A 16,955-nucleotide genomic window follows, 5' to 3' on the forward strand; every position below is an offset into this window, starting at 1 on the left:
CTTTGTTTAGCGAAAAAGCTATACTTTTTCCTCTACAAGGGTAACAAAACTTATTAGCAAATGTCCTCTGAGAATCCTCAGTAGAAATGTGTGTATGAGTATGTGTGCTTGTGCATTGGCGCGTTATATTCGTTGATGGAATCGATGAAAAGATAAATTATTGGGAGTGTATATGTTTATTGACCTAAAAGGAAGCCGGAAAAACTCCAACCCAGACTTATTCCAGTATCATGAGTAAAAGAAAAATGTTGCTTTAAAAAAAGTACGAGAGGAAATATTCCTCGTTTAGAATGTAATTGTAAAACAATCAATGTTGGTTTTGTTACCTATGAAATTGTCGGGAAAGATGCAAGGCCCAGAGGAAAAAGGACTAATAGGGAAGGGAAGATCTTTCGCATAGAATTCTTGGTCATACAACTGACCCTGTATGAGAGTTATGCTTATTGAAGGTTTTCTAGGATTTCCAGAAGAAAACAGTTTATTACGGGCAGACGAAAAAAAGAAGAATTTCAAGTTCAGCTTGAAGCTGTCTGTTTGATGGTTCACCAGGTGTAGACTCATGATAGATACACTTGTGGGGAAAATACTTTTCTGTCTGCTGTAATATATCGCAGAACCGAAAATAATTCCTGTCCGTTATGAAGAGGTTATTGAAACGTTTGGGGGGGGGGAAAGACTGTCCGCGTCCGTATGTGAGAGTGTCCGTAAAAGGGAGGGTTTTGTTCCGTAAGAGAACATATATTTTTGCCGGGACATAAAAATCTGTCCGTATTGTAGAGGTGTCCGTTATTGAGAGGTGTCCGTTAAGGGAGGTTTCACTGTATTAAACAAACTTTCAATTAAATACTGATATTTCGTTTTACTGATTCCAATATGTACTCTATGGGGCAGAATCATTGACATTACGCAAGAGCGATGAAGAAATTGCAAGCTTTCGAAACATGGGCAGGGGGAGAAAAGGAGAGAATTAACTGTGTTAAATGGAAAACGAATGAGAAGGTGTTAGGAATATTAGCAGTAGGAGAAAAAAGAATTTTAGATATTGTTAAGAGGAGGAAGAGGAACTGGTTAGGATATTGGGTGACGAGGAACTGTATTATGAGGGACGTGCTAGAGAGTATTGTGGAAGGAAAGAGAGAGAGAGAGCGAAGGAGACTAGTTGAAGGAAGGTACTAAAACAGAAATTGCTACCTCAAGACGAATATACTAGATGAGACCACAACCGAACCTCGAAGCTTCTCAGTTGCAGCAAATAATGATATGTTTAGCAATACTGACCAAAAAGAGAGAGAGAGAAATAAAATAATAATTATTATAATGAAATATCTTAATATTTTAGAATAATTTGAGTGAAAACTGAAAACGACTCAACTGTCCATGTCCCTTGTGTAAACTCTATATAAATACTTTTGACCTGTATTAGAAATACAAAATAACTGCATCAAACTCACCGGAGGTGAGTTAAATGGGCCTTCAAAATGCGAATTAAATGTCTCACTGCTCCGCCTCTATCGAATTTCGAGGTCCTTCCTTTCGCATTGACTAGTGCCTGTTTTGTGCCGTTTTGTGCCCCTATTTCCACGTTCTGTGCATTACCAGAAGTGTGTCAAGATTGGGCTCCAAGGTGTGACGAAAATGACCCACTGTTCCGACACTATCGAATTTCTAGGTCGTTTCTTTCGCATTGTTTAGTGCTCTTTTTCTAAAAACAAAAGTTTTCTGAACCTATTTCTCGTCTTGTGCATCACCCGAGGTGAGTTAAGCGGGCCTTTAAAGTGGGAGTTAAATGGCTCACTGTTCCGCCACTATCGAATTTCGAGGTCGTTTCTTTCGCATCGTTTAGTGCCTGTTTTGTACGTTTTGTGGGTCACCGGAAGTGGGTCAAAATGGACGTACGAATATAACGAAACAAGTTAATGCTGTTCCACCACCAACGAATTTGGAGGACGTTTCCTTCACATCGTTTAGTGTGTATTTTGTACCGTTCTGTTCGCCTACTTCAACGTTTTGAGCATCAGCAGAAATGCGTCAAAATGATCCATCAAGGTGTGAGGAAAAAGAGCCATGGTTCTGCCACTATCGAATTTGAAGCTCCTTTCTTTCGCATCGTATAGTGCCTGTTTTGTACCGTTTTGTGCGCCTCTTTCCACTTTAATGCGACAACGAAAATGGGTCAAAATGGCCTACAAGTATAGCGGAATAACGTAATGCTGTTCCGTCACCATCGCATGTCAAGGTCATTTCCTTCACATTTTTTGTGCGTGATTTGTGTCACTTTGTGCATTAATGGAAGTGGGTCAAAATGGGCCTTGAAAGTGGGATGAATATGTCTTTATCTGAAATATTTGTAGGTCCTCTTTGACCCACTTTCGTTGGCGCACAAAACGTGAGAATACACTCAGAAACGGTACAAAACATGCACTAAACAATGCGCAAGAAGCAACCTCGAAATTCGATACTGGTGGGACAATGGGTCATTTTTCTTCCCACATTGAATGCCCATTTTGACCCACTACCATTGATTCACAAAACGTGGAAATAGGCTTAAAACAGTAGAAAACACGCGCAAGACAATGTGAAGGAAACGACCTCGAAATTCGATAGTGGCTGAAAATGTGGGTCATTTTCGTCCCACCTTGGAGGCCCGTTTTGACACTCATCCAGTGACTCACAAAACGTCGAAATAGGCGCACAAAACGGCATAGAACAAGCATAAAAGGATGTGAAATTAACGATCTCGAAATTGGAACGTGGCGGAACTCTTGGTCATTTTCGTCCCATCTTGAAAGCCCATTTTGACCCACTTCCGGTGACGCACAAAACGTGAAAATAGGTGCAAAAACCGCACAAAACAGGTACTAGGCGATTTGAAGGAAACAACCTCGAAATTCGATAGTGGCGGAACAGTGAGTCATTTAACTCCCACTTTGAAGGCCCGGTTAACTCACTTCCGGTGACGCACAAGACGAGGAAATAGGCGCAGAAAACTTAAAAAATAGGCACTAAACGATTCGAAAGAAACAACCTAGAAATTCGATACTGGCGGAACAGTGGGTCATTTTCGTCACACCTTGGAGGCCCATTTTGACACACTTACGGTAACGCACAAAACGTCGAAATAGAGGCACGAAACGGCACAAAACAGGCACTAGTCGATGTGAAAGGAACGACCTCGAAATTCGGTAGTGGCGGAGCAGTGGGTCATTTTCGTCCCACCTTCGAGGCCCATTTTGACCCACTTCCAATGACGCACAAAACGTGGAAGTAGGTACTCAAAACGGCACAAAATGATGCGAAGAAAACTACCTCGAATTGTGTTGGTGACGGAACAGCAATAACTTGTTCCGCCATATTTGTAGGCTCATTTTGACCCACTTGCGGTGACGCACAAAAACTCGTTTTGCTATCGAGACGAGACGAGATGCAGTAAAAGTACCCGTCGAGATGCACTTAAAGTACGAGACAAAATGCAACCCTGTCGTGAGCACCATTGAAAGTATTCCACATTGCTGCTTACATTTCTCGGCTTTCGCTTTCCAGTATAATCAGATCATGATTTCAAAACGAGTTAAAACGAGCTGAACGAGTGAGTTATTTGTCAAACTCGGCTCGACACGAAACTCGACATCAATTTATGGAGGTAAAAATAAACAGAACGAGTCCTTCCATTTTTTTAAAATCTCTTTTATGGAATTGGGACTTTCTACGTATAGGAAACTAGCAGCGTTCACCCCGCTTCGCTGCGGTCACCCCGGAACGCAATAAACTTTGTTACTTAGATAATTTTTACTTTTTCGCTTTCAAGTGATATGATAAAAACCATAGTAGATTGCAGTAAATGTTAACATTATATCGCCTGTCATTTATGTTAACCCGCCGAGTGACACGGTCATGCGGGTTGCATATAAATACGTTTATTTTTACCTATGATGAACTAACAAAGGATTTGTACGTTATGGACACTTGAATGGTCAATTATCTCAAGACACTGGTAATTGAAAATTAAAGTGATATGATAAAAACCATCTAGGGTCCAAATCCTAATAACCCCCCAAAAATGAAAGAAATTGGTTCAGCCGTATTAACGTGATGAGGGAACAAAGGATTTGTGCGTTCTCTTTTATATATAAGATTGTAGTGGGTTGATTTGTAAAAAGTAATCGAAAACGATCGATATTAGTTGAGAAACAAAAAATACAGTGCTTCGCATTATATATACACACATTGCTTTCTATTATAATAATTGCTGAAGCGTGTCTTTAGCGTTCAGAGCTCAAGAAAATCAAGTTGTCAGAAGAAGAGACATAAAGTTTGTACTGTAAGCTTAATTACATGGAAATTTTAAGCTTGTACGGTACGCTTAATTATATGGAAAATTTTATACTTTTTCCTTTACGTTAGTCTACATTAACTAGATTTGGGACTTCCAAATTTTATTCTTTTTTCCACTAAAAAGTATCTATAATTCAACAAGGAAATACAATGATAATTATAATAATTATCTATATAATTGAATTCATTGTATTTTGGTCCATGACAAACACTTTACCATTTCGTACTAGCTGTTATGCCCGCTCTTCGCACGGATCAGATAAAATATCAATGTAAATAAACTGTACAACGGGAGAACAATTAAGAAACATTTCTAAAACTGCATATATTTTGTGTGAATATATATCCAACAAGGTACATGTGTTTTCATTAGGAAGGCCGATGGGGGCTGAATTTGAACGTAAACACTATCGGGTGTGTCACTATACATCTGAGCAACCCCGATAAATATGGATTCGACACAAATATTGGCCATTTTCTACTACTTTTACATGTCCCGGTAAACGCCCCCTGAGACCCCCTTGGTTCGAATTGTGAAAAAAATCTCCTCTGGCCCCCAGCCGATACCGCGAAAACTATGAATGTGACACTAACATCTGCCATTTTCTACTATCTTTTACATATCCCGGTAAAAGCCCCTATGATCCTCTGGTTCCAATTTTGAAAAAACAACGCCTCTGGCCCGCAGCCGATAGTGGCTAAAATTGAAAATCATCGCTAATGAAAGTATCATCATTGATCTCAGCGACCGCGAAAACTACGGATTTGACACTAATATCGGTCATTGTGGATTATTTTCTTACATGTCTCGTGATCCCCTTTATAATGCTCCCGTTCCATAGCTGATCGGAGCTAAATGTGAAAGTAAACGCGGTCTTGAGTTTCACCATTGAGCTCAGCGACCCCGAAAACTATGTATTTGACATTAATATCGGTCATTTTCGATTATTTTTACATGTCTCGGAATTCCCCCCTCTTGTGACCCAAGGCCCGCATACAAACGGTGGATGAATTTGAAAGTCATGCTAATGGTAGTGTCACCATTGATCTCAGCGACCGCGAAAACTATGGATTTGACACTAATATCGGTCATTTTGGATTACTTTTACGTTTCGGTCTTCCCTCCCCCGTTGATCCCCGGCCCACAGCCAAATAGGGTGAATTTGGAAGTTAATGCGATCGGGGTTTCACCATTGATCTCAGCGACCCCGAAAACTATGAAATCGACACTAATATCGGTCATTTTCTACTATTTTTACATGTCCCGGTAAACGTCCCCCTGAGATCCCCTGGTTCGAATTTTGTGAAAAACACTTCGCCTTGGTGTGGGACCTGAACCAAGGTATCCGTGACCAAAATTTGGTAACTTTCGGTCAACTTGTCTGGTCCCCAGACCGGTCCCAGTAAACATCCTCCTGAGACCCCACTAGTTCGAAATTAAAAAAAAAAAAACTTCGTCCTGATCTGGGGCCTAGACCAAGCTACCCGTGACCAAATTTTGAAACCTTTCGGTCCACTCGTCTGGTCCACAGGTCGCACAAAGATCGACAGACAGACACAAACAAACTCTTTATTTTATTTATATTAGAAGGGTCAGATCCACCGTTATTGTAATAGAGCGGTGCTTGAGCGATTGATCGTAGAAAAAAAAAAACTCCGATGAGTGATAATTTCATAGGCTTGTTTTATTACAAGCTTAAACTCTTTAGTCAGTAGAGAAGAGGGCGTGAATCATGGGTCAGAGTTGATGACAATGGGTTTTGGTGGGTCTGTGGGTCACAGTGGGTGAGAGTGGTTCATGATGAGTGGTGGGTCAGAGTGGGTCACGGTGTGTCGTGGGTCACGATGGGTGGTGAGTCAATTGGTCGTGGCTAAAGTTTTCATTGTCCCACGCCCTCTCTGAACTACAGTGTTGAAAATTAATCAGTGAAAATCAATTGCAATTGATCAATCGATTGAAAGTAATTGCTGTGGAAATAAATTGCAATTGAATTAATTGCCAATTAATTGCAATTGCAATTGAATGACTGAATTCAATTACAATTACTTTCCACTGTAATTACTTTCCATCGCAATTGATTCTCCATTATTAATGGGCAACTGCAATTAATAATTAACCATTACTTACCTCAATTGTTAATTGCAATTAACAATTAAATTTGCAGATTAATTGTTAATTGTTAATTCAATTGAAATTTGCCCAACACTGGCGAACAGTGATACTTCCGAACAGTGACATTTCTTATGCCGTTTAAATCCAAATTCAGCCCCGCAATTTGGGGAGAAGATGAGAGAAATATAAAAATCATCGAAAATGACCGATATCAGATAGCGCTTTACTAATAGTAAAAATGACTGACTAACGATATATATATATATATATATATATATATATATATATATATATATATATATATATATATATATATTAGTTTGTCCCAACGAAGTGGGTAATTGATGCTAGTAATCCATATTCACAAGTGAGACTTCAAATAACTTGAAGTTTGATGCAGTTATTTTGTATTTCTAATACAGGTCAAAAGTATTTATATAAAGTGAGTTTACACAAAACACATGGACAGTTGAGTCGTTTTCAGTTTTCACTCAAATTATTCTAAAATATTAAGATATTTCATTATAATAATTATTGTTTTATTTCTCTCTCTCTCTTTTTGGTCAGTATTGCTAAACATATCATTACTTGCTGCAACTGAGAAGCTTCGAGGTTCGGTTGTGGTCTCATCTAGTATATTCGTCTTGAGGTAGCAATTTCTGTTTTAGTACCTTCCTTCAACTAGTCTCCTTCGCTCTCTCCCTCTCTTTCCTTCCACAATACTCTCTAGCACGTCCCTCATAATACAGTTCCTCGTCACCCAATATCCTAACCAGTTCCTCTTCCTCCTCTTAACAATATCTAAAATTCTTTTTTCTCCTACTGCTAATATTCCTAACACCTTCTCATTCGTTTTCCATTTAACACAGTTAATTCTCTCCTTTTCTCCCCCTGCCCATGTTTCGAAAGCTTGCAATTTCTTCATCGCTCTTGCGTAATGTCAATGATTCTGCCCCATAGAGTACATATTGGAATCAGTAAAACGAAATATCAGTATTTAATTGAAAGTTTGTTTAATACAAGGATTAGCTAATCGTGGTTGAAAAGAAAAATCTGACGCCTTTAGGGTGTAAAAATAATTTTGCAATTCATGGTATCTCAATAATATGCGCCGTCTTGATTTTCTTTCATGCGTCTCAGGGAACCAGTTTGGGAACCAGTGGAGTGTTGGATCTGTTAAAAAATGTAAACAGATTACGAAACGTTGTGATTTAGGCATATCTTACAAGTAGTGAAGCGTGGGCACCCATTAAAAAAAATAATAATAAAGGTCATCCATCACCTATGTTGTACACTATCATCATACTTACACAGAGTTAAACTATATTATATTTAGAAACATAAATTGTATTTCCGTTACTATTGGCGCATTGTAGAGTTTAGTATCCGTTATATCCATAGTAAAATTTACCTATGAAAAGCTTGAGATTTCTCAAACGCAAGATTTGCAAGACTCTTGCATGCAAGACCAAGACCAAGACCAAGACTGGGTGTGCAAGACCAAGACCAAGACTGGATGTGCAAGACTTAAGACCATGACCACCCCGGTCTTGATCTTGGTCTTGCATTTGTTCACCTCTGTTATCATGCTTCAAATCTATACTTATATCTTTTGTTAATCTGAGAGACAGATTTCTTTTTTATTTTATTTTGCAGTAGTTGTTCGAAAGTATACTACCGATTACATAATTAGATTTTACAGAACTTTGTTTACAACTCTTGAACATATCAATGTAGAAACACATTTCAAACCATCACGTTTGTTGCTTTTAGAAATAGTATAGTCATTTCTCGTTCTGTAATACACCTACTAAAAATTTTTACTCATTTGGTCGAATTTTAAAAATTCTAGCTCGAAAAGATCGGAGTATAAGATCAGAGTACTTTGACCCCCTTCTGCTCAAAAACACAAAACGCGCTTTGTTGTGTGTTATGGTATACTAAAGGAGTAACTATTTCCAAAATTTCAAATACTTTTATCCACGCCCATTGGAAATATTGGACAATGAAATATGCTAAATTGGCATAATTCCCCAACTTTACGACATTTTTTCAGGCCTTTGCGAGCAGCTACAGGTATGCAAATTTTTGAGTATAAATTCATCACCCCGAACTACAAGCACTCATAAATTCAGACCTCTACGTCAGTTGCTTCCTCTTCCCAAACATGCCTTCAATGTCAAAAAATGTTGCTACTGTAAGCCCTGATTTTACCCCTTTCAAGTGGTTTGTGGCAAAAATGTTAAGAGGTCAAAGTTTTAGCTCTGCACAAGTTCGGCACGCTCAGCAATTTTGAATTTGCTAGGACAAATACATGCTGAGATATTCGTAACAATGTAAACGCCTGAAATCGAGAAAACGCAAAATGGCGGCAGAAGCTGCGTCGCTACGAGATATTTTAAAAATAATTAATTGTGGTTTTGAAATACCCTAATGTAGTGTAAACATACATGAAAAAGTTAGATTTTTTTAAAAAGGTCGAGCGGCAATTTTTCTTTTTTCTCGATCACTTGGCATGGATTGACCTAACACCAGTCTATGCTTAGCCGCATTACACACCACACTGGCGACCGGCCGTTCGAAATTTCTGCAAGTGCCCAAAGTCACACGCAAGATTCATCAATATGAAAAACGTCTGTGTCAAAACTAACTTCGCAGCCCCCCCCAAAAAAAAGTTTCTTTTCCTAATTGCCACACCATGAATAGGAGAGTAACTGATTTTATACCAGTATTTAATATATTGATTGTATTAGAGGTAGATATCATGTGCGTTGTTACTTATCACTTAAACCCAGAACAATGTACGATTTTTTTCACCTAATACGTAATGTAAATACTGCGTGAATTCTAGAGCTGCAGCATGCACTTCGCTGAAACACTTTAGACTGAAACATATTATGTAGAACTGAAACAAGTTCTGCGGAAGGGGCAGCAAAGCCAGTTTCTCCGCTATTGTTTATACATATGATTATTTATTATAATATTTTAATTTTAATGTTTCCAAATTTTTAAGTAGCTGTGAGATGATTAATGCCTTAATTATGCAGCTCTTGTATGCATAATTCTAATTCTCAATCTATCCCTTCACTCCAGCTCCTTAAAATCCCTTTTGAACCATATAGGAAAGAAATTGAATTAGTGGACCGCCTAGTTGCGCTAGATATCCTAGCAGCACATATACTAGACCCAACAGTGGGAAGCGATGGTTGGCCAACCATCAACTTTGGCCCTACATTATAAATTGACTTCTTTGGCCAACCAACTTAATTTGTTAACATAGCCCTTACTAAAGAAATAAAATACGTATCTGCACATGCGAGGTCGAAATTATTGGGTAGATGACGGCAAATTGTTTGATTGGTCAACCTACACTTTAAACTACGTTAAGTCAACGTATTTTTCAATTTTACATTTCCCAGCTTCCAACTACACTGACCATTAACTCACCAAGTGTGCTACTAGGGTAAATGGGTTATAATTTAAAGGGCAGAACATTCAGACATATACTATCTTAAGAATCATATTACTATGTTAGAAAAAAGTACCTGATACATCCAGTATTGCAATATTCGTCCTCAGATTTTGAAATGTTGGTTCTTCGAGCGTTGTCATCTTGTTATTCTTTAAGCTGAGAATTCGAAGTCGTGGCATCCCATTGAATGGAGAACCCTGAATTCCACATATCCTGTTGTCATCCATCTAGAATATACAAGCATAAATGAAATATATATTTATATTAAGGGAGCGCTTACAAAAGTTTGCTCTTGCGATAAGATAGCTAGACATCCTTGCTTCCTAAGAGCATTTCCTGTCCCTTATATTTGGTCCTTGAGACTCTGTATCTGCCCATGTGCCCCGCGGTTTAATGTGCTTCCTTATTTATTAATTTTCCATTTTTACTTTGTCTTAAATTATATTCAAAAACAATGTTTACTAAATAAGATTCTTTTTTTAAATTCATTTTTTTGAAAGAGAGAAGTGAAATATAACTTTTGAAAACGCCACTAGAGGCCTACGAGATCCTAGAAAGTCTCCTACGATTTTTCCTAAAGTCAAAATCTCAACGTGTATGGCATCAGATTGGATTCCATTTCCTGTGTTGTGAACGATCCTATGAGATTTCTCCTGTTTAGACCACGCTCTATTTCGGAAAGAAAATTCGTAAGATTTCGATTTAAGCGGCATCAGTTGAGAGAAAATGAAAACAGAAAACAAAAATACTCGACAAAATAAAGAGTGGTGCAAGGACTGATGAGGCATGTATTGCTAATTTATCTTCTGATTTTTATGGGTTCTTTTTCAGAGGTGTGCAATTTAACAATATAGTGCCTGGTATCAATATCAGTAAGATGTGCAGTGTAGTTAGCATAGAAATTCATCATTTTTTTTTTTTACTTTGTAATATATAACATTATTCACATGGAAAAAGCTTCACGTGTAGGCTATGGCACAAAAGGGTAGGATTTCCTACGAGTTATGTCGTAACATTTTTCCTAAGATAAATCCGAACATATTTCCTAGGATTTATCTCACAGTGTATAGCAGGCCTTATATAGTAGTTGTTGAGCACATTTGATTTCGTTTCCGAATTTACAGAGTGTGTGTGCTAAAAATCTTTCAACCTTATTTTACATAAGCCCCACTTCTTCGCATATTCTGCACACTGGTGTATATTAATCAAAAGAGAAATAAAATTTATTGCGACATACTTAGGTGTATCAAGAAGAATTTCTCAGTATTTAGTTTCATTTTGACTTAATATATTCTTTTGGTGGACCAATTAAATGTGTCATTTGAAAATGGAAATATACTACTTTGTGCCAAAATGAGATTTTATATCTGCACGCATCCATTGCACTGAAGAATAAACAAACTGTATAATCACATAATTCTGACAAACATTCAATGACATAAAAACATAAATTGAAGGAACAAAAATATTGTGGCCAGCAGGAAGTTCATTTACTCAAAATCAGCTAAACGGAATGTTTCCCTTCTTTAAAGATACGATCAATTAGTTTATTTCAATAATGAAGTTGGGAATGCAACCTCGTTTTGCCAATAATAAAATATTCTAGATTTCTCAGTATTGTTTCCATTTTAGTAAACCTACTGAAGTGAATATAATACTCTTATAAGAAGTGGCCAGTTTGGGCATAGGCCAGTAAATTTAGATGCTAAAACTCATACAAGCTGTGAAAATTTAGACTAAATACTATTACTTAAAAGCAATACCCGAGAGTATATTCATTCATAGTTGGTAATGTAATTGAATAAAGTAGGTTTTACCGAACAGTATTTACAGCAACACCTAACTTATTACTTTTAGCGTACCGGTAGAAATTTACCTCCAAGTGGACCACGGCATATAAGAGAAACAATAAAAAAAAATATAATTTCATTTTTGGTTTTAGCGTAATTGAATCCTGTAACTATTAAAGACAGTAACAAAATCTTTCGGTTCTTATATAATCAAAAGTCAAGGTCAAAGTTGAATCAAAAATTAACAACAAATATTGTACGATGTATCGTATGTATTATAGGAAAAAAATAGTAGGAAAGAAGTTTTATTAATCTTCTATTTTGAAACATCATCTATTTTAAACATTTTCATCTAACTCACTTAAGAATCCTACACAGTCATATGTACCTAAGTGTACATAAGATTTGTTTTTGGAACATTCATAAAAAGATCCACAAGTTTTGCTGTAATCAATACTGTTCCGAAAGTATCTAGGACAATTCTTCTTTTTATAGATACTAATTCTAGAAACATGTCTGGGAAGAACTACATTTAATGATAATCTTACCTTCAATTCTACAAGCCATTCCATATTGGAGAAGCTGTTGTTGGGGACATTTGCTAATTTGTTATTACTGAGATCCAGAACTTCAAGTGAATGTAGATTATGCAATCCCGCTCGATTGAGCGACGGCAGCAGGTTATGACTTAAATTCAGCATAAGAAGTCGTGGAACACCATTGAACGCAGCCATTGAGATATGTTTGATTTTGTTTTCTTGCAGTTCTGCAGCCTGAAGGGAATGCAGCTGAGAAAATGTATTGTTAGGAAGAACACTGAGTTTGTTTCGTGCAAGCTTCAGAGCTATGAGACTAGGTAACGAACGAATAGCTCTTGGACTTATACTCTCAATCTCATTATCGTCCATATCAATCATGGCCAAATTTGGTAAATTTTGGAATGTACCCTCTTCTATCCTTTGCAATTTATTTCTAGATACCCTTAATTCTGCAAGAGAAGGCATGCTTTTAACGGAAGATCTTTCAATTCGATTTAATCGGTTATTTGTCATGTCTAAAACTTCAAGTGATACTAAGCTGTGAAAAGCAATAGGCATTTCTTTTAATGCATTGTGGGAAATATTCAGAACCCGTAACTCACCAGCATGATCTAGAGCACCTGGAAGAATTTCTGCTATTTGATTATGACTCAAGTCAACTCTTTGTAAGCGTGGCATAGATAATAGAAAATCTGGACGCACCATCTCTATCCGGTTGCCACTCAAATCTAGTTCCTGCAATTCATGCAGATCTTTAAAAGCATGCTCTCCAATATGAAGAATTCTGTTGTCACTTAGATCTAGTGATTCCAGGCTCCTTAATTCATCGAGAGCACCAGTTTCGAGATCGTGAAGAGCATTCTGCCCAAACCTTAATTTTCGCAACTGAATCATCGCAGATAAACCTTTAGGAGGAAGATATGAAATCCCATTCCCACTTAAATCAAGCAACTTCAACATATTTCTTTCAGGATATGCTGTTGGCACTAACTCCATTATCTGATTTCGCGCTAATCTAAGATGCTCTAGTGCCACTTGTCCTGAAAAGAGCCCCGTTGGTGTTGTGGTAAGTTGATTATAGCATAAATCTAAATCATACAACTCACGTAAATGTCGAAACACATTAGGATGCAAGGACGGAATACTGTTGTGTGATAAGTTCAGTTGTTCCAACTCAGGATTACCTAAAAACGCCCCTACGTCTACTACAGAAATTGAATTTCGGCTGAGATCCAGATATCTAAGGGATGGCAAATTGGATAATAACCGCCCGTCCACTCGTTTAAAGCCATTTTCTGACAGATCTAACCCTTTTAAACTAGGTAAGTTCCACAATGGACCTTCAAGGAAACTCGTAAGAGAATTATTGCGTAATCGAAGTTCAATCAGCGCAGGCATTGCTGTGAAGGCCTCTCTTTGCACACGACGAATTCTGTTATTATTTAAGTGTAGTCTTTCTAACGTAGGATGCCCGCGTAGCGCACCAAAAGGTATTTCTTCGATTCTATTACTGCTGAGATCAAGAAGTCGAAGACGAGGAAGACTATCAGCTAATACTCTAATTTCACCAATATGGTCTAACTCATTGCCAGCCAAAGACACTTCTTCTAAAGCGCGAACTGAAATGAACGCTTGAGGATGTATCCTGAGAATATCATTTCTGCTCAAGTCCAAGCGCAACAGGAAAGGCAGTCGCTCAAAAGCACCACGATGTATCTCGTAAATTTGGTTGTCTTGAAGATATAAACTTTGCAGAGCACGAATGTCAACAAAAGAAGCTTCTGGGAGTTTTTCTATAAGATTGTTGTCCAAATGAAGAATTGCTAAATGAGGTAAGTCTCTAACAGCACGTCCTACCATTCCTGGATCCCAAATTTGGTTATGTGATAATGAAAATTCTCGAAGCATTGGGAGCATTGTAAAAACTCGCGGATGAATCCAAGAAACACGGGAACCCGTAAAATTTGCTATGCTCAATTGAGGCAAATCAGTTAGAAGCCCAGCCTCGAGTCTTGTCACTAACGACTTCACAATGTGAAGTTGCTCGAGCTTAGGTAACGCATGAAAGATGCCAGGCGGCAATTTGTCTATTTCGCTTCCATCTACGCGAACGTATCGTAATTGTGGTAGATTTACAAATTTTGGCATCATTCGAATACTGCTTCCCTCTAACGTAAACGCCTCCAGCAGAGACATATCCTCTACAGCATCAAATGGAAAACTTCGCAAACGAGATTCGACTATGTACAGTTCTTGCAAAGTATCTTCGAGGCCGGCAAACGTGTTGGGAGATATTCTTTCCAGTCCATTGTCTCTCAGCATAAGTCTTGAAATCTTCAGCGGAGTAAAAGCGCGCCCTGGGAGAGCAGGAAGATGATTATTCTCAATGATCACTTCGTCGACCCTTTTCACATGTTCGGCAGCAGCTTGTAAACCTTCAATTACTCGTGGCAGGTCACTGTGACTGCACCTGTAAAATATAGAAAAAAGTATAAGTAGTGTAGGTGGACTTTGCAGGTTGATGCCATTGCTTATATTTCATAAGATATTTTGAAACTTTTGAAAATTTTGTAAAATTTTATTAACTATTCAAATTTTGTAAAAACAGTTTCTTAAAATAGTTAAGACCGGGAAAATTACAATACTATTACTTTTATTCTCTCATACTAATTAACTCTATGGCCTACGGAACTGGGAAGTTCAATGCCACATTTACAAAAGTTCTCTATTGATCCTTCAGTGAGTCGAATTTCGTGACCCCTGACTCGGAGTTACCTTGACAGAAGCATGGCCCGGAGTGGCGCAGTCTGATCCGGATAGACCCATGACCCATGACCCAATAGGGCCCGGAGACAAAACATCGTCATACACATGGAAAGTACCGGTATGTGTGATGCTACTAATACAATTCTAAGAAAATGGTTCTCTCTTCTTTCATTGCCTTTTCACTAAATACATGTTTCTTTTTCACTTGTTGTTTGCGTCTGTGTGTGTCAAGCATTGCACTGAAATATAAATGCAAGGTTTATCAAAGTACAAACGCGTCAGAATCACAGAAAAGATAAGCTACTTGTATTTCTTATAAGAGATCGTCAAAGTTTAATCGACTTCTAGAACTTGTCGTTGCTGAGCACAAACAATTCTGCGTTTTGTTAATTATTTCTTTATAGACTATGTTCAAAAATCATGTATAGAAGACGAATAAACATGAAATTATATTTGAAATATTGAAAACATAGTATCTTGATTAAGAAACGTCACGCCGAGAATCAAACAAATAAATGTTTGACCTCGATCGGTTAACATCATTGATTAAATACAAAATCCTGCTATAATGCTGCAGAGATGATATTCAGCTGCTTCTGAGCCGGCGGGTCTGTCAGGGTCACTGCTCTAAACCGAGTCTGAGAAGCGAAATCCAGACCTGGATGACTCGGACAAAAGTCATGATTCAAGTGACTCATGACGAATTCCATCACTAATGTCCTTAAGCAACTGGATCCAGTTTCTACTTCGTACTCCTATTTTTGTGATATCCATTTTAATATTGTCCTCCCATCTGCATCTAGGTCTCCCTAATGATCTTTTTCCGATTGCGTTTACAGCTAAAATTTTGAAAACAACCGTACTTTCTTCCATTCTGATTACATGACCTGCCCACCTGAACTTTCCAGACCTAATCACCCTAACAATGTTAGGTAAACCATATAAATTATGCAGTTCCTTGTTATGAAGTTCCCATCATTTCCCTCCCTTCTCCCATACAACAAAGAAAGTTTATAATCCATATCATTGAAGAAAAGTTAGTATCTGCTGCTGCCCGATATAATGTAAAATTAAGTTCTGTTGTTTGATACACTACTAACTTTGAAAAAAAAAAAAAAAAAAAAAACAACTTGTAAATGAATCAAGGATTTTGCAAAAGTAGTGAAGAAAGGCTGACAGTTCTTATATATCAAGGAGATAAAGCATTACATCAGATGAGTTCCGTGTTATTAAGTCTGATATAACACTACAAAAACTATTTGCAAAATATACAGAAGTACAGTATATTGTATGGTTTTACAACATGAATTATGAAGAAGCCAAAGTGGAGGATGGCATTAGTGGATCTGCTGAAAGGGTGATGGGGGCTCCACTCCGTCAAAGGCTATTTTTCTAGGCTTATAAGCTTATATAAAATATTTTACAATACTTTATATTCTGATTTGATATAAAAATCCTACATTAATCGTCCAGAAGGCGATTTGCCTCCACCAAATGACCTTTCTGCATCCGTTGATGTAGAGAGGAGGTTAAGTAATTCATTGTGTAATATTTTTGGAATACAGGGTGCCCAAAAGTAGATATACAGACCAGCATCGATCAAGTATGACAGTTTAATTTATTAAGATAATGTATGTATTTACTTCGGTCGTTCCGAGATTCAGGAGTAAGTGAAAAAAATTAAGAACAAATATTGAAGAAACTAAGTTAATACCTGTATGGGTAATAAGTAAATAATATAAAATGCGATGAGCTGATCAGTACGGGACTGTATAGCTACTTTTGGGCGATCCTGTATATTATTGTTGTGGGTAAGTTAGAAGGTCTAGAATTTGTGCTCGCATTGTATTCTTCGTTTTGTAGAAGAGTTCAAGTCACATATTGTACAAGATCATATATAATAATCTCTTAATGGAAGAAAAACTGGAATCCTACTCAAGTTA

General features: G+C 37.5%; 1 protein-coding gene across 3 annotated transcripts in view; it reads right to left on the reverse strand.

Annotated features, from left to right (window-relative positions):
* atk (artichoke) overlaps window positions 1-16,955 on the reverse strand; it is a 125,741-nt gene that overhangs the window by 13,750 nt on the left and 95,036 nt on the right. For all 3 annotated transcript variants that reach the window (XR_014131444.1, XM_081757390.1, XM_081757393.1), the window contains exons 3-4: window positions 12,256-14,716; window positions 9,991-10,144 (exon numbers count right to left, since the gene is read on the reverse strand). Coding sequence is in view for 2 of the 3 variants with exons in the window: in XM_081757390.1 (XP_081613516.1) it covers window positions 9,991-10,144; window positions 12,256-14,716 (2,615 nt within the window). In the remaining variant the exon portion in view is untranslated. The remainder of the gene's footprint in view (window positions 1-9,990; window positions 10,145-12,255; window positions 14,717-16,955) is intronic.

Source organism: Thermobia domestica, chromosome 1 (genome assembly GCF_964235325.1).
Source record: "Thermobia domestica chromosome 1, izTheDome1.hap1.1, whole genome shotgun sequence".
In the NCBI taxonomy this organism is placed as follows: Eukaryota; Metazoa; Arthropoda; class Insecta; order Zygentoma; family Lepismatidae; genus Thermobia; species Thermobia domestica.